General features: G+C 30.6%; 1 protein-coding gene across 1 annotated transcript; it reads left to right on the forward strand.

The window, feature by feature from the left end:
- The first annotated feature begins 276 nt into the window (after positions 1–276).
- On the forward strand, positions 277–20,882 carry LOC100211069 (carbohydrate sulfotransferase 11). Its single transcript, XM_065800515.1, has 3 exons — positions 277–461; positions 12,576–12,827; positions 20,252–20,882. Exons 1-3 carry the CDS (start codon positions 354–356, stop codon positions 20,840–20,842), a joined length of 951 nt encoding a protein of 316 aa, XP_065656587.1. The 5' UTR covers positions 277–353; the 3' UTR covers positions 20,843–20,882.
- Positions 20,883–22,216: the final 1,334 nt, after the last annotated feature.

A 22,216-nucleotide genomic window follows, 5' to 3' on the forward strand; every position in this document is an offset into this window, starting at 1 on the left:
AACTATCAAATTCTAGTAAACAAAAAGTTAAGAAATGAATGGAAAATATAACACTCATGAATAGGATTTTAACCACAAACTATTTTCCATAAGGCCCTCCTCATGTTTGTTGAGTTTTCATCATCTTTTATGAATAACCCGCTGTTTTTTATACATTTTAGAGATGTTATGTATTTAATATTCATATATTTTTAACAATTAGTTTTTTTATAAATTATTTATATAGCCAATTGATTTTTTTACCTCATTCTTTTTTGATAAAAATTTTATAATAGATATTTTCAATTTAGAAAAATATTTTAAATTGAATACTTTGTGTTTAAACTTTATGTTTCACTTTAAAGAAGATAACGATGAAAAATTTGTTTTTTAAGATTGGACTTTTTTTGCTTTGTATTACAACCATCAAAATATTTCATATGACAAGTCGCTGTGAGTACCATGATGTACGCAATGAAAAGGTAAAATTAAAAGTTACTATAAGTTTAAAAATTAGTTTTACCAAGATGTACACAATAAAAAAGTAAAAGTCGCTTTGAGTTTATAAATAAATTTTACAAAGGTGTACACAGGTGCGATTCTACGGGTGTGTTATTTCCTTCCGTACCCCCTAAAGAAAGCGATTTTAAAATTTCTAAAATCTTTTTCCTTTTTTTATAAGCATAGCCGTTTTTTTCCCGTTTTTTCATTTAAATAAAGTCTTTAATCTAATTAATAATTATGTTTTAGATTCATTTCGTGTTTTAGATTCCGATGAAGAAACTTCTTCATTAGGCATACTTTGTAAATACTATGAGATATGCAAATTATGTAATCTTTACTTTAATAAAATTAACACTCTCTCCTTTTTTCATCTCAGCATATCATCTTCACAAAATTTTTTTGAGGATTTAAACATAATACTATCATTAATTAATTTTCATTTTTCCATTATTGGTATAACTGAAACAAAGGTAAAAAAAAGAACATCCTAAATTCATCTGATTTTCATTGATAATTACAAAATTGAGTACACACCAACGGAATCCTTTTGTGGTGGTACATTATTATATTTTTCAAAAAACTAATATACAAACGAAGAGATGATTTAATGATTCACACACCTAATTGTTTAGAATCCACATCTGTTGAAATTTTTTTAAAAGTCTAATATTATTGTTGGTTGCATTTATAGACACTCTAGCATGGATATGTTTTTAATAATGTCATGTTTTTTCTACATCAAAAAATATCGGCTGAAAATAAATCTGTCGTCTTATAGTAAATTTATTGTTGATCTGATAAAACCAAATAATGACATTTAATCAGATTTTTTTTTAATACTTTATTTGTATAATATTCGCTCTTTTATCACATTTTAATGTTGTTTCAGTAGTAAATGTTTCCAAACATTTACTACTGAAACAACATTGCTTTTATATTGCTACGCCCCCCTCCCCTTCAAAAAAAAAGATCAAAAGCTTTATACGGCGGTTTAAACCATGGAGAGCGACATCTTTTTCAACAAAAAATGTCAAGATCTAAAGATCTTATTAATATAAACAAATTTGAAAGTACTTTTAAGAGCAATATATGGCAATTGCATTAACTAAACTTATTATGGCCGACGTATACATGGCCGACGACATGGGTTTTCAACAGAAGGAGGGGGGGGGGGCACAATCGTAAATTTCAAAAAAAAGTCCTCTACATCTAGAACCTTCTTAAAAAAAAAAGAAAAAGTCTTTTAGAAAAAAAGTGTGATAGGGAAAGAAGGGGGAGGGAGACACGTGCCACCATCCCCCCGTTGTCGTCGGCTTTGCGGTGAAAAAATCTAATTAGAATTTTTTTCTTAGAAAATGTCAAAATCTTTGCAAACTTTGGAAAGGCATTAAAAATCTAATAAATGTCAAGTATTTTAATAAATTATCCCCCAACTGTTTGCAAGATAATTAAACTTAAATAACTAACCCGAATCTAATCTCTGAATCATTTAACAATTTTTTTACAAATGTTGCTCATAAACTTAAATCAAATATTCGTCTTACGTTAATTATCAAAAGTATCTTAAATATCCAAATTTACTATTATTACAAATTTATTATTATCTCCAACAAATATTCCTGAAATTTCATCTCTTGTTTCTAAATTAAATAAAAAAAAAAATCATTAGGTTCAAACAAAATTGTCACAAACATTTTAATAGAACTTAAATATGAATTTTCAAATATTCTTTTTAAACCATTTAATACCTCATTCATATATGGAATATTTCCTGATATTTTGAAATTATCTTTAGAGCAGCCGTCGAGCAGTGATAGAAACAAAGGATCCGTGGTTCAAACCCCACCTATTGGCAAGTTTTGCGACAACGGTTAGGAAAAAGACGTAAACTTCCAATTAAATGCTCATCCGCGGTGCTCTGTGATAAGACCGTAAGGACTTCTTAGGGTACCTAAATAAAACTAAAAATTTTTTTTTTGCATTATTCCAATGTTTAAAAAAGGCCCTGAACTTTCATGCACCAACTATAGACCTATTTCTCTTTAATCTAACATTAGTAAGCTTCTTGAAAATTTATGTATTCTAGAATGTTTTCTTCTCTAAACTCATTTAATAGTTTAAATTAATTTCAATTTGGTTTCCGATCATAACATTCTACTTGCCATGCATTAATAAGTATAACAGAAAAAATCAGAAAAGCTCTTGATACTGGTCATATTGTTTCTGATGTTTTTATTGACTTACAAAAAGCTCTCAATACCGAAGATCGTAGTATTTTAATTTCTAAATTAGAAAATTACGGAATTCGCGGTATTGTAAATAACTGGTTTTGATTTTGTCTTTAAGATCGAAAACTATTTGTTAGTATTAATGGTTTTAATTATAGTAATAAATCAGTTTTGTGTGGTGTTCCTCAAGGTTCTGTTTTTGGTCCTCTTTTGGTTTTAATCTACGTTAACGACCTAACCAACTCTATTCACTTCGCGTCAGTTCATCTGTTTGCTGATGATAAAAATTTCTTGCGCATAAACAAATTATACTTTCTTTATGTAAAAAATAAGCTCGGATCTAAAAGGTATAGCTCACTGGTTAAATGCCAACTTCATATGTCTTACCATCGAAAAAACTGAACTAGTTTTTTTTTTTTCATCTCCATGAAAAATTGTTACTATAAAAAGGTTGAAGTTAAAACCAAAATTAATAACAAACGGTTGTATCCTTCGAGAGTTATTAAATATCTCGGTGTTATAATTGACTGCAGTCTTTCGAGTGTTATGCTTTCAACAATTTTTCATTATGTCGATAAAGTTATTCGTAAGAATATTTACTATGCGTTATCTCATCTTAACTACTGCTGTCAAGGTTGAGTTGGAAACAATCGCATTAACAAGTAACAGTTTGCTTTTGACTTCTTAAATAAACTCTTTAAATTTACCATCTTCCATTACAAACTTGTTCACAGAAAGTAGACTAGTACACTCCTATTCTACAAGAAATATATACAATGGAAAGCTAAATGTACCATATTTTAAAACATAGAAATATGGTAAACGTTCTACTGTTTATCAGTACCCCTGTGAATAGAACAGAAGTTTTGTTTGCGTTTTGAATGAGTCTTAATATCTTAAACAAAATCGATTTTAAAAAACTCTGAAAAATATTTTATTTATACTTTAGATAAAAATATTTTTTTAGTTTTCTTTTCATTATTACTACAATTATCATTAATATTTGTTTGTTTTTTTCTTTCATTATTATTATAGCCTGCTAATTATGATTGCTAAATGTTTATTTTAAACGTATTTTCAATGTGCTTTAATCTATGTGTTTTCGCTCCGTGTGTTTCAATATCTTCTAATATGTCTATCTAATATGTCTTCGTGCTAATTATCACTTAGGAGTCGTCCAAAAATTACGTCAAGCTTTAGGGAGGGGGGGAAGGGTAGGCAATTCTGTGTCGATTTGTTACGAGGGGGAGGGGTATTGTCTCAATTTTGTGACGTAACGTTTTTTTTTTTTTTAGTTTTAAATCTAGAGAAGACTTTTTTTTAATTGAAAGAGTATCTGACCAAACCTTAACTCTCAGTTGATGTATCTACATGTTGATTATAAAACCAACATGCAGATACATCAGGCTGTAACTACTCCGTTAACGAAGTAGAAACAGCCTGTTAACGGAACAGCCGTAACAGTGTATGAGTAGTGCACTTTACGCGCTTCGATTTTATATGGTCCAAGTGCAGAGCTTTATTTAGTTAGTGGATAAAAGTGTGCATTAACAAAAAAAACAACCCTTGTGAACAAACTAAAAAAAGAAAAATTTCTCTACCGAGAGACGAACCCGGAAACATTGGTTAAGTTAAGCCTTAAGCGGAATCCACTCGGCCCAACTGACGTTGCAAGTAGGAAGAAAATTGTATTTATAAAATAATATTTTTGCATATATAATATATTATTATGTCTTAATATGTATTATATATATAGTATTTTGCATCGATTATATATCGAAAGAAAAGCTTTTTAAAATTGGTATCATGTTTAGGATAGCAATTTTTAAAAATCTTATTATAAAATAAAAATTTATGGCAAAAATAAAACCATTGGTGTTCGGAGTTACCCTACCTACGTGGGATAATTCCAAACACATCGGGGGGCAATCACAAACACTGCCGTGTAACAACAAATAAAATGCTAATTGTAATAACTAAGTCTTTAAAAAATTATATTATGCAACAACAAAAAAAAAAGGCTTTATTTCCATAGAAGCTACAACAGAGTGTTACTCAAGAAAAAAGTTGCATAAAATTATCAGAAAAAGTTAAAATCAAATTATAATAAACAACATTCGCAGCTTCATTACACAACTGCACGTCTGGAACTGAGCATAGGATCCTTCTCAGCAGGTAAAAAGAAATTGTCGAATTTATTTTTCTACAATGCTGTTTTTACCATGTTCAGAGTTACCCCGCGTTCACCATTACCTACTCTGCCCTATGTCTTGCAATGTGAAGCTAGCTAATTCATTTAAAGATTAATTTTAAAATTATGTTGCTGAAAATGGCTTTTTGCCTACACAAATATATAATTGCGACAAAACTGGTCTCGTCTATAAAAGTTTGCCCAATAAAACTAATGTTACAAATTTTTTGGAAAATCCTCTGCTTGAAGAAAAGCACTGAGGGAAAGAGTAACAAATATGCCATGCGTTAACGCTACAGGTATGCATAAATTAGATTTGATGATGAGAGGAAAATCAAAATCTCCTCGTTGCTTCAAAAATATAAATTTGCCAGTATATTACAAACCATCAAAAAATGCTCGGCGAACTTATACACTTGTTAATGACTGGTATAATGATATATTCATACCTTCAGTAACTCGACACTGGGAAACTAAAAACCTTCTCATAAAAGCCCTTCTCTTTTGTGATAGTACAACTTGCCATTGATTTAAGAATAATTTTACTGGTAACCCGAATTTTAAAGTTATGTTTTTCCCTCCTAATAACACATAATAATAACACACCGTTATTGCAACCACTAGATCAAAATGTGATAAAATCTCTACAACAATGCTATCGCAAATATCTACTTGGATGTCTTGCAGTCTTAGGAATATTTTGATGGAATAGTTTCAGCACTAAAAAAATTTGAAATATGTTATTTATTTAGTGGGGCAGGCATTATATGAAATTTCTGTGTCAGTTATACGAAACTCATTTAAACATCTTTTTTTGTCAAATAATTAAATTCAATACAACATTCCTTCCAATCACAAGATGATATTCCCTTGGCAAGGTTGTATAATTCGATATTTAATTATTGTAATTTAGCAGATACTGAAATTATGGAGTGGGTAAGTGGAACAAGCGAAGCAAATCATCCATTTAACCTTGAAGAAAATCCTGAAGTAGAAAGTGAAACTACTCCTGTTGAAGAAAATGAAAAAACATTGGATGACTTTAATAAAAACATCAATGATGTTATAAATTCTTTTAATTTGGTGATAGAATGCGCAAAAGTAAATGACTTAATCTGCAACGAGGTTCTTTTGTAACTAAAAATAAAAGAAGAAGCTATTATGAACAAATATATGTAATTGTTTTTGTTTGTTTTGGCAATTAGTGCTGTACTAAACCAAAGATTTATTAAAATTTGATTGTTTAATTATTTTTTTAAATAAAATTATTAACTACGCTTATATGATAATAATAATAAAATATTTTCTTTTGCAAAATAAAACTGAATTTATTTATTATACACAGTTTAGTTAGAAAAAAGAAATTAGTAAAAATATTTATTTATTTCTTTTACTAACTAAATTGTTAGTTTTAGTAAAAGAAATAAAGGTGAGTATTTTTATAGTCCTTAATCCCTATAAGCAACTTTTCCCAATAAGAAACTTTTTAATTGAAATTGGTTTAAATGAGTTGCTTATATAGAGCGTTCACTGTATAACGGGTGATGCGGAAGTTATCGGACAAAATAAAAACGTCAATAACTTATTTATAAATAATAAAACAAACTACTATTATATTTTTTTTAAATAAAGCATTCATCTTTTAATAAAAATATATTATTTTTTATATGAAAAAACACCACCATCTGCAATTGATCTTAATTTTGCTCTGACGCCTTTCATATGCGACTGTAAAAAGTTTAAATCAATTTCTTGTAGTTTTAGTTTAATGCGATCAATCAAAACTTGCTCTGTTGAAGCTTGCCAATCTCCCTCGTAAACCTTCTGTGCCAAATGTCCCCAAAAATTTTCAATTGGTCGTGCTTGAGGCACGTAATAGACATATTGGTCCATCCAATTTAAAGAATTTTTAGAACAATGAGAACTTGCTAAATCTGGCCAAAATAAATAGTTAAAGTCTCCATGATACTTGTGAATAAATGGAAGAAGTCGTTTTTCTAAACATTCATTAATATAGATTGATGAATTGATCGCTACAGCCTTGGAAGTGCAAAACAATGGCTCGGACATACCACGGTCAGATATGGCTATCCACATTAATGATTTTTTTGAAAATTTCTCTTTTCCTATAAAACGAACACTTTCTGGGCATGTCTTTTTGTTGTTTGTGTAGTATCCAGAAATTCCAGGCATGTTGTCCCCTTCAAAACAAAAGTATTTTTTGCTTCTTTTCTATGCCTTTATTTGTTGTTCTATAGTGTATTTTGGAGTCTTTTCACGTTTTCTATATTTAATTCATATTCATTTTTTTAAACTGACGACCAATTGTCGATTGATTTACACCGAATTTAATACCTATTTTTCTCTGACTGACCCCTTTTCGATTGTTGACAAGTCTCGTTAATTCGGCTTTCTTTTCTCTAGTCTAGGATGTCGGACGACCAGGGTGCTTTCTATCAGAAAACGATAGAACAGTTTCAAGTCTTTTTAGGTCATCATATATTGTACTTCGAGCAAATCCTTCTTTTTCAAAATGATTTACGATTTTTTTTTTATATTAGGTTTATTTACAAAAAACATTTTTAGTCGCTTTCGAAAAGATTCTCGTTCAGCTGCATTTAACCTTATTTTAAATAATTGTGTTTCAAATAATAAAGTTTATATTTTATAGAACGTTTATGCCTAGGCATAAAACCACAAAAACTAATTATTATGCTCAAATAATGAAATTAGGATTTGTCCGAAAACTTCTGCATCACCCGTTAATCTAAAATTCTTAATCTTTTTAAAAAGAAAAAATAGCTTACCATAAAAAACTGTGTCATTGTGCTGAGTTTAAACAACATATATCATTGTACTGAGTTCATACAACATAATTTATTGTGCTAAGTTTTTACAACAAAAATATTATTGTGTTTCGTTCATACAACATATATGATTGTGCTGAGCTTTTACAACATATACCATTGTGTTGAGTTTATAAAACCGAGACAAAAAACTAGTTATTTCAAGATTGTACTTCATTTTATGACGTCTTGCTAATTGATAACTTCTAGGCAAAACTTTATTAATTAAAATTACTTTTTCAATTCCATTAAAAATAACATTTAAAATAAGTCACCCCGAATCTGTCTTACAATTAAATTAGTGAGATTCATCTAAACTTATCTGATTTTTACTCATAAGATTTTTTAGCGGCAATGATATTCTTGTTGCAATGATATTCTTGTAGTGTATATAATATTTAGTAATTCACTTTTTAAACCTAAAAATTTGTTCATCAACATACCCAAAACTTTATTTGCTTGATGTGAACATAGAGTTTTTTCATTTTTTTATTTTAATTCAGAGGTAATTACTACACCAAGATCTTTTTCAGCGACAGTGGAACTTAAAGATAAAGTTTGCTGGATTTTACAATAATTAAGCACTTAAAATAAACTTAAGTTTTTTTTCTTTTAATATACTAACAAAATTTTGTGATAAAATAAAAAATTCAGACAGACAACTAAAGACTTTTCAATTATAGCAACATGATGTGGAAATATTAGGTGACTAAAATAGAACTTTCACGTTCCTCTTAGGGGCAAGATAAAAAAAGAGCATACTGTGATAACAGCTGATCGTTATAAAACTTTTTTGTTACATTTTTAAAATTCTTGTCATAATATTATTAAAGTTAATTAATGTAATTTATTCAAGTCTATTTTATTTTTTTATATAATTACGCCGTGGAGAACTTTTGCTTCTGTATAAAAATTGTAAATAGAATTTAATAAACAGAGTCAAAATAAAAGTAAACAAAGTTGTCGTATTAACAAGCTATTTCGGCAGTACGACATCCATGACAAAATTGATTGGAAAATTTGATGGATTTGGAGATGTTGTAGTGTGGCTGAAAAAGATCAAACTAGCGGGAGAGCTACAAAAGATAGGCAATCTTTCATTGATCGATTTTGTTGTTTCTTGAAGGCAGTGATTCGCATTATATGAGCAACTTGGGGAGAGCCAAAAAACCTCTGCTTCGGACATTGAAAAAGCTCTCCTAGATGCAATTGCAGTTGATGATTTTCAAGCTTACGAGCAGTTCAGTGATCGGAGATGGAACGATGATGAATCTGTTGATGTGTATTTGGCCAGTTTGCGTTTGGGTTTGACCAATATTGGAAGCGAAGTATTATTGTTACGAGCGTTTATAACTGGATTGCCGGGTCAAATTTCAAAGCAGCTACGAGCACAAGTGAAAATATTTGGGATCAGTTTACAGGATGCATTAAACCATGCAAGAGTACTCATGACGAAAGTAACAAAAGCAGAGTATGTTTCAACAACAATCTCTGGGTTCTATAAAAATGTTAAGAAACCATCCGCTACTGATTTTAACTGCTACAATTTTGGCAAGCCTCGACATGTAGCTCGAATCTGTTTTTCAAAGAAACAAATTGTTAGTGGTAGAGTAAAATGTTTCAGATGTGAAAAATCTGGACAATTGCATAATTTTTTTCGTTGCGTCAGGGAAACTTAAATGGGGAATCGTTAGCGCCAGCTGTTTTCCCAAACAACTAACGGCGTTTTCATTATGCTCTGTGCAGGTGAACACCTTTTTAAAAAAAGCACTGGTTGACAGCGAATGTACTGGAACTATTATTTCATACAACATGGCTCAGAAAAACGGTGTTCGTATCAGAAGAAATGAACTAATGGTGCTGACTGTTAATGGAGAATTTGTGAAAACGGAGGGAGAAGCTACAGTAACATTGATCATTGTAGAAAAAAAAACTCAAAACATCAGTAATGATTCTAAAAAGTGTTGTCAACGGTATTGATGCTATTATTGGTAGGGATTTAATTAATCGCTATGGAGGAGTGCCCTTGTACAATGAAAAAATCGAATTTGGTTTTGTTTCAATTTATACAGAGAAACAAGCTGTTGGTATAAAGAACAAGGATTTAGATGGTACAAAGTGGACTGCTAAATATAAATGGAAACAAGGTCAACTACAACTGAGAAATTCTATCGCGCAGGAAAAGGTAAACCCCAGTTGATAAATCAAATTTAATGATGAGATTGACTTATGGGTAGAAAATGGCTGCTTGAAACCATGCAACAAAGCTGTTAAGCAGGAAAATAAAGGAAAGATACGACCTGTTCTGGACTTTCGCGAACTAAATCAGTATGTTAATTTACATAATGCCTCAAGTGACGCATGTGATGAAAAAGTTAGAAAATGGAGAACTGTAGGTGACAAATTTGCAACGCTTGTGTAAATACACATCGATCCGAGTTTGTGGGAGCATCAAAGAGTAGTCTAAAAAGAAGAAAAATACTATCTTACACGTCTTGGTTTTGGGTTGAATTCTGCCCCAAAAATAATTTCTTCAATCTTAGGCAGTGTGTTGAATCTCGATGCAGGTATTAGTGAAGCAACTGACCACTTCATTGACGATTTTATCGTTAATTTGGAAAAGACATCAGTTGAAAAGGTCGTCAACCATTTGGTGCGTTATGGATTCGTAACCAAAGAGCCGGAGCAACGTGATACTGCACGATTGTTGGGTTTGCAACTATTTAGAAATGAAAAAAGGAGTTTTGTTAAAAACGTGGAAACATCATTCTAAAGTCACAAGATGTCAAAACTGAGAAAGTAACTCGACGGAAACTTTTTTCAATATGTGGACGTTTATTAGGTCACCCTGTTGAGAGTGGCTCAGAACTGCCTGCAGTTTTATAAAACGTCATAGTCGAGGAGATACTTAGGATGATCTAATTGGAGATCAAGCTCAGTCATGGTTGATCGAAATATTGCGCCAATTGGAAGTTAGTGATTCTATGAGAGGAAAATGGAGTGTTGAAGGGATTCAAAATGGAGCAACATCGGGGTGTGATGGTAGCAGCATGGCAATGGGTGTTGCTATATAATAAGATGGCGTAATAATTGAAAATGCAGCCTGGATTCGAAGTATAAATTATGTCATATTTATTATTATTGCAAAATTAGATGCTGTGGTGCGTGGGATAAACCTAGTTGCTAAGTGGGGTATAAAGAATTTATCCGTATTTACTGATTTACTTATATTTAGTTCATGGGTGGTTAAAAAATATGCTGACTGAAAGTCATAAGGTTCGATTAAATGTTTTATCAGAAATACTTATTAAAAGAAGACTTTCTCTATTACAAGATTTAATAAAAGAATATAATATAAACATCACGTTGAAATGGGTTCCGTCCTCCAAAAACAAAGCTGACGTGTTGACAAAAGTTCCAAAGACTTGGGTTAATGAGGTTTTACAAAGAAATACTAAAGAACTATGTGGAGTAAGATTGCTGAAGAAATTTGTAATTGTCACTCAAAGCATCAACTTGGCCTTAATCGGACAATGTTTAGAGTGCAACGAAGACTTCCGTACGTATTAAGAAAAGACTTTGAAGCAAATGTTGTCAATTTAATTCAATTGATCCAGTACCAATAAAATGGGAAAATGGAGTGCTAAAGGTACCAGACACATGGCATCGAATTGCTTGTGAAGTGGCTCACTATAAAGGGTCGCCATATTTAACAATGATTGGCTGTGGACCAAGTCGGTTTGCAGTTTGGAGATAATTGCCTCGCAAAGATACCAAAAGTGTAGTAAGTCATTTGGAATCCATATTTAGGGAGCATGACCCACCGCAAGAACTGTTGATGGATAATGGAGCGGAGTTTAAATCCAGTAAATTTTCAAACGTATGTGAAAAACGGTGTATAAAAAAGAAGGATAGATATGCATATAGACCATTAAGAAATAGGATTGTAGAGCGAAACCAGCGCATAGTAAAACATTCAGCTGCGAAGGAACAAATATGTCCATTTGTCGTTGATGTTGCAACGTCTGTTACCATCGTTGCAACACCAACGATGGTAACAGACGAGGAATCTGCACCTGCTTCTCAAAAAAATAAATACGTCTGGCGTCTACCAAAAAGAGAAAAAAAACACTAAACTCAGGAAAGATAACAACGAGTTATGGAAACTTATATAACTGGAGAAAAAATTTATGATCGCCCCATTGATGCAAAGTGCATTTCAGGCTGGAAAATTGGTACTGTAACTGACATACTCACAAACACAAATATTGAAATTCATGGTTTACCAAGACATGTGCGAGATGTGAATATAGCTCCTGCCTCAAATTCTTCAAATGCTTCAGTTAAAATTATTATCAGTTTAAAGGTTGAGAGTGATAAAAGTGATTTAGAAGATTTAGACATAATGGCTGCACGAGAGGAAAAAACCAAAGAAACCGTTGTTAACGCTGAGGAGGAAGCTGACGGCAGAGAAATTGTTGATAATTTATTACCAGCGATCAGACGATCAACCAGAGAAAGGAGATTGTGATAATAGCTGATTGTTAAAAAACTTTATTCTTACGTTTATAAAATTCTTTTCATAATATTATTAAAGTTAATTGATGTAATTTATTAGTTAAGTCATAAGCTACTTTTGTATATAATGACGCAGAATTTTTGTTTCTGTATAAAAGTTGTAAATAGAAATTAATAAACAGAGGCAAAATAAAGGTAAAAAAAGTTATCGTATTAATGCATACTAAAATAAAATCATTTCTCGCTAAAATAATCCTCATTTTTAAGAAAAATCTGAGACAAAAAAAAAAATTTTTTTATTTTTTTTAGGATATCCCTTATATTTCAATTCAGGCGGATATTTTGCAAAAACAGATTTTAAGAAGAAGGTCACTTTACAAGTACTGCAAATCAAAGACTCTTAGTACAACTGTTTCCTCGCGTTATTTAATCTATTCCGATAATGAAAAATTACTTTATTGCTATATACCAAAAGCAGCAAGCACTACATGGAAAAGACTATTCCTAATATTTGAAAACACAACAACATTTGCAAATGTTTCAATGATTGATAAGAACGAAGTAAGTCATAGAAATTATTTTATTTTCATCCAAGAACATCAAATTCATTGTTTACGTGACGTAACGTTACAATGTTTTCAACCAGGAGTGGGCTGTCTTCCCATTTCTCAAATATATGTAAAATATGTTCACTTACTTCTTTTTCAAATAATTATATTATATAAAGCAAAAATCTGATAATTTAGCTAGATACATACAAACAAACAAAAACACATCTCCTAATTAAATCGTTAGGTTTTAATTTCAGTATACAGCACAAAAAAATACTACATAATACTGATAAAACTACTGCAATAATTCGCAGCGAGTTTTTATTTTAATCAATAATTAAGAAAAATATATATATATTTTTTATTTTGTTGCTTTTTTTTTTGTTAATATAATTTATAATAATAGCTAAATATGTTTTGTGTTCATCTTTTAAAGCTTTATTATAATTCTTTTACCGTTTTAATTTTACAATTAAATCACCTCAATTCGTTTATATACAGCAGCGATTCCAAACCATCTGATGTTGCGACCCCTTGATAACATTTGCTAAGTTGCGGCGACCCCCAAAATAAAATTTATTAGGTTGCTTCTGAATTACTGCATTATTGCAGCTAATTATTTTAATTTTTGACTTCTAAACATTTGATTTTAGTTATATTTTGTACTTCACTATCGTTGTCTTTTGTTACAATTTTTTTTATATTTGATTTATGATAGTTTATCAACGAAAAAATTAAATGTTGTGGTTAATAATTGCAAAAGAACAAAATGATTACTTTGCGCACATTTTATAAGACTCTAACTTATAATTTTCAAATGTGTGCAACTCCTAAATGTATAACGTAGATTACACAATGCTCACTTAAAACATTTTGAACTTGAAAAAATTTTATGCGTGCATTTTGCAATATGCATTATACAATTAAGAGTCACACACTATCAAAGTTATTAGCTTTAAAGCTGAGAATTTATTTTATAAGATTTAAAAATAATTAAAGCTGAAGAATGCAAAAAGTGATTACGAGCAATTATAACAAAGGCAATGTTGGAGTTGAAAAAACAGAAGAGCGTCAGTGAGAAGTCTGTGTCGGCTTCTATCAAGCTAAATCACAAATTCTTGAAGCGGTCTTTGCAAGAGCACAACGCAGATTATCTTCGGCAATAAGCCTACTTCTGTATTAGGATTTGATCTTTTGAGCTTGAAAAGCCTGTTTTACAAAGTTATGTTGTTGAAAAAGGAAAAAGTAGGCACAAAACAATTTGAGACAGAACACAACTGCAAACACTTACCAAAAATTTGTTAATTGCCATTGAAAAGAAATCATTTTTTGCTGTATCGCTGGTAATGGTATCAATAAACTCCTCTTGTGTATTCTCGGGAAATCTTGCATCATCAACTCAGACAATGAATAAACTTCTAGCTAGTACATATGGTGTTTCAGGAAAATTTTAAAAATATCTTGAAGTTTCTTTTTCGAGAATTTTAAAGCGTTTTTTGACAATAAGTATTGTCTTTTTCATTGTTTCATGTTCAATATTTTTCTTAAAGAAAAAAGATAAGCTTGACAGCATGTAAAATCAGTTCAATGTTAATTAAATTTTTTTTTCCAAAGTTGAAGTTTTAATTGGAATGCTCAGACTTTTTCTAACTAATCAAGGCATGTTGCATTAAGGCTTTAGAGCGATAAAATCAATTCGTATAAGATTGCACTGATGTTAACTTTGGTTGGCAATAACCAATTTTGTGCAGTTGGATTTTTTCGACAAAAACTGCTTCAAAATGATGTTTAGATTTTTGATTAAAATTTTTTTTAATTTATCAAGAAGATTAAAAACACGTTTCAAAAATTTTGAAAATAGGTGGCTACTTAAAGCATTTAACTTTACAAAACTCAAGACACTTACATATCTTACTCACGCTTTTCAATATTTTTAGAAATTCGTGTTGCAGTGTCTTCATTGTTAACATTTGTCAATGAATCACACAGTGAGTTAAACCATACAATGTCATTTGGTGATGCATTAATTACCCGACGTTGAAATCCAGATACAGTATTGCTAGAGCCCCATCTGTGCAAACACCATAAAAATTTTTCCAAGGGATGCCACAATTTTGAAAAAAAAGAACCAACTGTATCAAATACGTCGTGTGCCCAAGTTGTAGTTTCGAGTGTTTTGCAAAAAAAAACTCATCTTTTAATTCGACTTCATTAATATACCTCACGTAAACCAGTAACTCAGAACAGTTTGCCCCATCTGTTGATTCAAGAATATTAGCAGACATGTCATCTGTTCTTCTAATAATGGTGTTATTAAACGATAGTAGTGTATTCAATTTGTTAACATATTTAACTCCAAGCATAACTCGAACAGTGTCTTTGGTTGCTGGCAAAAGTAAGTTTTTTGGCAATGGCGTAAGGTTTAAAGCTGAAATGGCTGCTACATTTTGCTGTTGTTACAGGCCACCAGAATCAATTCCGCTTTTCTTGACACTATCAGCTTTGTTCTTACAACACTGGATATTCTTGCCTGTATAGTTAGGATGTTTTGTATTAAAACGGTGTTTATTTTTGGGTGGCTTCATGAATTCGACTGATACTATTTGGTTGTAAATAACGCATTTTTCGATTCCTGCTGCAACTATGAAATTAAAGTCATACTTTAAAGACTTGTCACTATATTTTCGCTTTCTAATACCTGTCTCTCGCTGACTTCACAATCACGGAAACGTAAATATTTTATGTTGGTAATCAAAAAAAAAAAAAGTAAAAAATGCATTGCGTATTTAAAAAGTTTAATTGTTTCGTAATCATTGTTAAACAAAGGAGTTTGCATAAATAAAACCTTTACTTTAAAAAAAATAAAAATAAACTTAAAAAGTTAGGTAGCAGGAAAAATTTCCCACTGAGAAAAAATCCCTTGAGATATTTTTTTTATAGCGCATAAAATAAACGATATATTAATGTAATAGTTGTTTATAGTATAAATATTTTATACATACGTTGACTGACAAATAGGTAGAACACACAAGGAGTGTACATACATTGACTGAGAAATAGGTAGAGCATGCAAGAAAAGCCGTTATATGAAGTGAGGGCTTTGGTTTGGAGAGGCAACCTATTAATTTCAAAAAATTTAGTTTTTAGAAAAAAAAAAATTAAATACTATCTGCTGTAGCTTTATATTTCTATGCGCATTTTTTTTAAATTGATACATAGATCGCAACCACTTATAAATGAAAACAAAAGGCTCTTGGAATCTAATTTATAACTTATTTCCTTGCACTACTTTCAATATTGAATGTAGAATAAATTCAAATCATGTACTCCATTGCAATGGAGTGTTGCAATGGAGTGTAAGTTATGCAATAATATTTTTACTCAAATAATTTGTTATGATATATATGGAAGATCTTAAAAATCTTATAGCTAAAAATTTCAATTGTTGTTTTTATCACCATCAGAATTTCTAAAAACGTTAAGCACAACCATACAATTTTTTTATTCTTCGCCTTATGTACAATGTTTTCCTTTACGTAAACCATAACTCCTACAACTCGTTAATTATATTAATTTTTATTTTCTTAATTTATTACCCTCACTTATTAATTTCGTTAATTAGGCACCCGAAACAGTATATGCTTGTATTTCTAAATCGTAATTGGAACTTGTGTAACTTTGACACTTAAAGCAAAATAAAGTTAAGATATAGGTAAAAATGCTGAAAATTGCTAAAATGCCTGACTGTTGGTTGCAAAAATTGATTGAATTATCTAAATAGTTAAACTATATAGGCTCCTGATATCTGTCGACACCTGTATCTGATATCAGTACAAAACCACTCATCAAGTTTCAGAAATGTTTAGATTTTCTCGATTTACGATTGTACTGAAAATCACCCTCTCAAAGTAGACCCAAAATTTAGTCCCCCATCATGTTTTAATTATACTGTCTTTGGTAACGACGTTAGATCTCCAACATGATTGATGAAAGCGCTCGCCTTGTTCCTCAAAGTAAGCACGCATGTTCTCCTTTAGTTCGTCAAGATGCAAATCAAGAATATGAGCTTTCAAAGACATTCTGCATTCCATTTTAGCATAACTCTTTATGAGAGTCTGCACCAACTCCACATAGATTTTAGCTTTGTGATAACTTAGGAAACCCTGAAAAATTGCAACAAAAATGCTTCAATCCGCTCTCTCCGTCCTTTTCAACGGCTTCGATTTCATCACATTCTATGATTTTCTTGATCTGTGGTCCGACGAATATACCAGCCCTGACCTTAGTCTTAGACTGCTTTGGAAAATGATTTTGGAGGTTTGAAATGCTGTTGACTCCATGTCAAGAGCAGTGACAAATTGCTTAATCAGGCCTAACTTGATGTGCAGCGGTGGCGTACGTATTTTATGAGGTTTTGTCAGCAGCTCCCACATCACATCGCTCTTCTTAACAGAAAACTCGGTCCATTGAGTCCAGTACTTTGTGCAATAATGCGTCTTAGTTCCACGGCTGTCCCAGAAACAAAGAAATTTCGTGAAACTCTCCTGAAGACATATGAGGAATGACTCCATTTTAAAGTCACCAATGACCTCCCATCCGTAGTCGTTATATTATAATGCGCTCAGCAACATTTTGACACTAGTGTAGCCCTCTTTGAAATGCACAGAGTGGGCTATTGGGAAAGACGAATAGTTTTCGTGAAGCAACACGGCTATTGTGAAGCAATACGATTTAGAGGCTCCTAGATGAACTGTCAATGAATATTACATGTGATACCTATAGCCTGGAATTACGCTGACTGAAGAAGTCGGAGATTCTTTGATGCCGCTTTCTCTGATCTTTGACTTCTGCATCAACCAAGTTCCACTGTTTGAGCCTGGAAATTCAAAGCTTAGCATTTAATTTTGTTAGCCCGAGGTCCCTAATTAAAATATTTACGTCTTTCTGGTTAGGGAAGTACGACTTTCTATCCCCAACTTTATCTGCGAAATCGTAGTCCATAACTTTAGTATATGATATTTGGTACTGAGGCGGTAAAAGAAGTTAAGTCAGGATAAACAATCTGCGGAGCATTGTTGCCGTACGACAATTTTTTGGGTTTGCCATGCAGAAGTAGCAGTTGATTCAGTGGTCCGTCGGCTTTCGCCAAATTTGTGGATTAGCAAATTTCATGGCTCGCTTATCTTCTCTGTACCAACCTGTAACATAGCACATAATAATACATAGGAATTATAATAAATAAAGAAAATTTCAAAATATGGAGCGATTTCAAGATGGAACGTATTTGTCTTTAGTACACGACTTATGACAAAACTTTGTAAATTTCAACTCTTTGAAATGAAATAGAACTAAAGCATTGAAATTTTATGAAAATAAATTAAAACACATCCAAGCGAGAAGCAACTATTCAGTTTACCTTCAAGTGTTTTCTTGCAATATTCGCATGAGGAATGTGGTGTCTAAGATTCGTCTTGGTTCATGACCGGCACGCCGATGTATACCTTGTAGATATCGCACATTATACGATTTGCTTGCACGGAATACTTTTTCGCTCTTATCTTGTCAAGAGTTGTCCGCACACGTAGAAAAATGAATCAGCTGGATGCAAACAACCTCTTATTAACATAACATTCAACAATGTTTTTCAATATAATTCAACAAAAATTTAACTGATTTTAAACAATCTTTGCAAAATAATTATCAAAAGTGTAGTTTTGTTGTTTAAAATGGCAGCCTACCCAGACAAGTGTCACAAATCAAACACATGTTAATTTGCGTTAATAATGCTTGATTAAAACTAATTTGTGTTAATAATGCTCGATTAAAATCAATTCGTGTTAATAATGCTCGATTAAAATTAATTCATGTTAATAATGCTCAATTAAAAGCAATTCGCGTGAATAATGCTCGTTTAAAAGGTAATTTAAAATCATCACATAGTTTTTTATAAAGTGTACACGAGGTAGCAAAATACTCAAATCCTCTAATGATTACGCCTAAACTTTAGTTGATTATGTTAATTGAAATAATTTCTTCATTCAAAACTATTTTTTTATCATTTGATGTCAAAAGGTTCAAATATTGCAAGATTTTTGCAAATTACGTAATAGCAATTTATACATTATATACTTTTCTGCAGTATATACCATTGAAATGGAATAGCAATTTATACATTATATACTTTTCTGCAGTATATACCATTGAAATGGAATTCAGTTTTGAAGTATCAAGCTTAATAAAAAATTTTGGCGTTAAAGAAATAATGAAGTCTGTGGGTTGAACAGAAATCTTTGAAGTGAAAGTATTAAAATCCTCAGGGAAAAGTTTATTTTGCTACGTGTTACAAAAGAATCAAAATTTTCTTTAAACTTGTCGAAATCAATGTTTTCGTTTCAAAGATTTGTTGTTAAAGATAAAATGATTTTGTTAAAAGAATTTCGCCTGGCAAAAGATGCACGTTTAGTTAATTTTAAAGACTTCATTTTGGGATGTTTAATTTTCAAAGTTTTGGGGCCCATGCAGGTCAAAGAACATAGCTATGACACAATTAAATTTGCATTAGAAATACATTTTATTCAACGCGTTTTCTCTTCTTCATTTCCAAAAAACTTAATAGTTGACGTTTTTGAATAATTTGAATTTTTCTTCTTTAATAAATAATTTATAGCAAAAGATATAAAACACAACGCATTTTTAATTTTTATTTGTAGCGTTAAAAACTTCACTTAACGATATTTATTTTTTTAAATAAAATAAGAAATAAAAAAATCACAAGTTGTCATATTATTGGGCAAATTTTTCATTTTAAAACAAGTTAATACCAAAAATTTAAGTGCTCAAACGATACAAATATAATTTACACATTTATTGAAACTATTTAAAATTGTGCAAATATTTTTTTCCTTAAGTTACAAACACAAAGACATAAATTTGTCTTACTTAAATACAGGTCTTTAATATCTTGATATTGAAATGATATTGTCACTAAACCAAGTTATCTCTCAATATAAGAACACCTGTTTCTTTAGTATGATTATTAGAAAAGTTATAAAACGTTAAAAAACCTAATTTACATTATCAGTACGTATTTGTAAATTTGTAGTATTTTGGTAGTTTTATTGTATCACGACAAACATTGTAAACTAAAAAAATATTCACAAAATATTCATTATTTATTAGAAAAATTCATTGTTTTCAGAAAAGTTACAAGGACTTTTATGCCCGTCATGTCGCTCGTCATGTCGCTCATCATGTCGCTCGTCATGTCGCTCGTCATGTCGCTCGTCATGTCGCTCGTCATGTCGCTTGTCATGTCGCTCGTCATGTCGCTCGTCATGTCGCTCGTCGTGTCGCTCGGAAAATATTTAACCGATACTTTTTTATTTTCGTAATTTTCATCATTTTTGAATAAAATTAACTTTTTTATATTTTTAGGTCCACAAACTTTATTACAAGAATTTGAAAGACATTAAAAACAATGACGAACGAACATTTCGTGAAAATTATTTTTATTCGTTTTTGATAACTCGGCATCCTTTCGAAAGATTGATAGCAACATTTAGAAACAAGTTTGAAGACCCGTACACGTCATTTTTCCAAAAGTTATATGGTTCTCGTATTCTTAGAAAATACCGACGAAACTTACCTAGTGATCAAATTCGTGCTGGTGTTGGAGTTACGTTTCAAGAATTTATTAAATACATTTTAAGCACTAGGTTTTATGACGAGCACTGGAACAGAATGACCGACATTTGTTCACCGTGCAATTATAAGTATGATTATATAGCTAAAATGGAAACTCTTGTTGCAGATTCCAAAGCAATATTAGAAAGTACTGGATTACATAAAAAATATCCTTTTCTTGAAAATTCAACTGATCGGTATGAAAAAAAAACTAGTGACCTTATAGAATCGTACTTTTCAAATATACCAAAGCCGGATGTTTTAAAACTCTACAAAATATATAAAGATGATTTTGAAGCTTTCGATTATACTATTCCAACATTTCTTAACGTCGACGTGTAATAACCTGAATTATTAGTTGAAATAAATATTTACATTTAAATATAGACTATTTAAATTAAAATGTTTTTAGAAATCTATTTCAAACAAAGGTATATTAACTATATCAGCAAATCAAAAAAAAATGTTTAAATTTTTTACAAACACAGAAAGCCTTTCATGTAAAATCTTAAGCTCAAAATTTACTAATATATAAAAATTCTCAATTATAAACTTCCTATAAAAGTTCAAAAAGAAAGTAATAAAGATTTACACAGTAAATGTAATAAAGATTTATAAGAAACATAGGGTAGAACATTAGCTTTATGGAAAACAAGTAAAAATAATAAGCAAATAGTTTTTCGTTATTTATATGTTCATCGTGTCTTGCAGTCATAGTTTATAGACTTAACTGGTTAGGAAACTCCGTAAAATATATTGTTTAACCTTTTGACACAAAAATAGAGCGTAAATGAAGCGTGGCCGTGTTCACAAACCTTTTAACGGTGTTAATTGCAAAGTAATATTGTAGACAGATCAATAATTTATTTGACAGATTATCTGTTGTGATTATTTTAAGTGAACTTTTATGTTTATCTATAAATGTTTTTAAATTTAACTCTTTCACTTCTTTTTTTGGCAAGCTATTTTCTTATTTTTGATTCTAATTAAAAATTCTTTTTTGCTTTTATTATGTCTGGTTCCAAAGATATTTTGATTCAACCCAGCACACAACGTTGAAACAACGTTGAAACAACGTTGAAATAACGTTGATCAACGTCGATCAACGATATTTTGATTCAAACTTGTAATATTTTAAATAAAATCTCAAATTATTCAAATTATTCAGCTGATAAATATTAATAATTTTCACTTTAAATTAAAGAGGCTTGACGTCTACCTTTAAAATTGATTAGACAAGCAACATGCTTCTGCTGACAATTAAGTGGTAGCAATATAGATTTGTTAGTATTACCCCAGGAAGTGTATGCATAATTTATATGGCAATTGATAAAAGAGAAATATAGTTTTTTTTAAATGTGTTTATTAAAAGTCATTCATGCTTAATACATTATTCCAAAACTTTTAGCAACTTGGTTGCACAAAAGCTCAATGTGTTATTTCCAGCTAAGGTTTTTATCAACACCTGAAAAGTTAGTATATATTTCTCTTTTTATTTGCATTATGTCTGTAAAAAGAACAGCCATTTCATTAGGCAGGAATTTATTTTTTGAAGTTGAACGAAAACTGTCCATTTTATTTTATCAACAATAATTGACAACTTATTCATTTTAAACCAGTCATAAATTTTTGTTAACTCAATATTCTTATTTTGAAACAATGTTGTTATGCATTTATGAGATAAAAAGAGATTAGTATCATCAGCAAACATAACGG

Source organism: Hydra vulgaris, chromosome 06, assembly GCF_038396675.1.
Source record: "Hydra vulgaris chromosome 06, alternate assembly HydraT2T_AEP".
In the NCBI taxonomy this organism is placed as follows: Eukaryota; Metazoa; Cnidaria; class Hydrozoa; order Anthoathecata; family Hydridae; genus Hydra; species Hydra vulgaris.

Coding starts and splice junctions, on each gene's coding strand:
- LOC100211069 (XM_065800515.1), top strand. CDS start 354: ATGAAAAATTTGTTTTTTAAGATTGGACTTTTTTTGCTTTGTATTACA. Junction 462..12,575: donor ATGATGTACGCAATGAAAAG/GTAAAATTAAAA, acceptor TATTTTTTTTAG/GATATCCCTTATATTTCAAT. Junction 12,828..20,251: donor CAATGATTGATAAGAACGAA/GTAAGTCATAGA, acceptor TTATATTTTTAG/GTCCACAAACTTTATTACAA.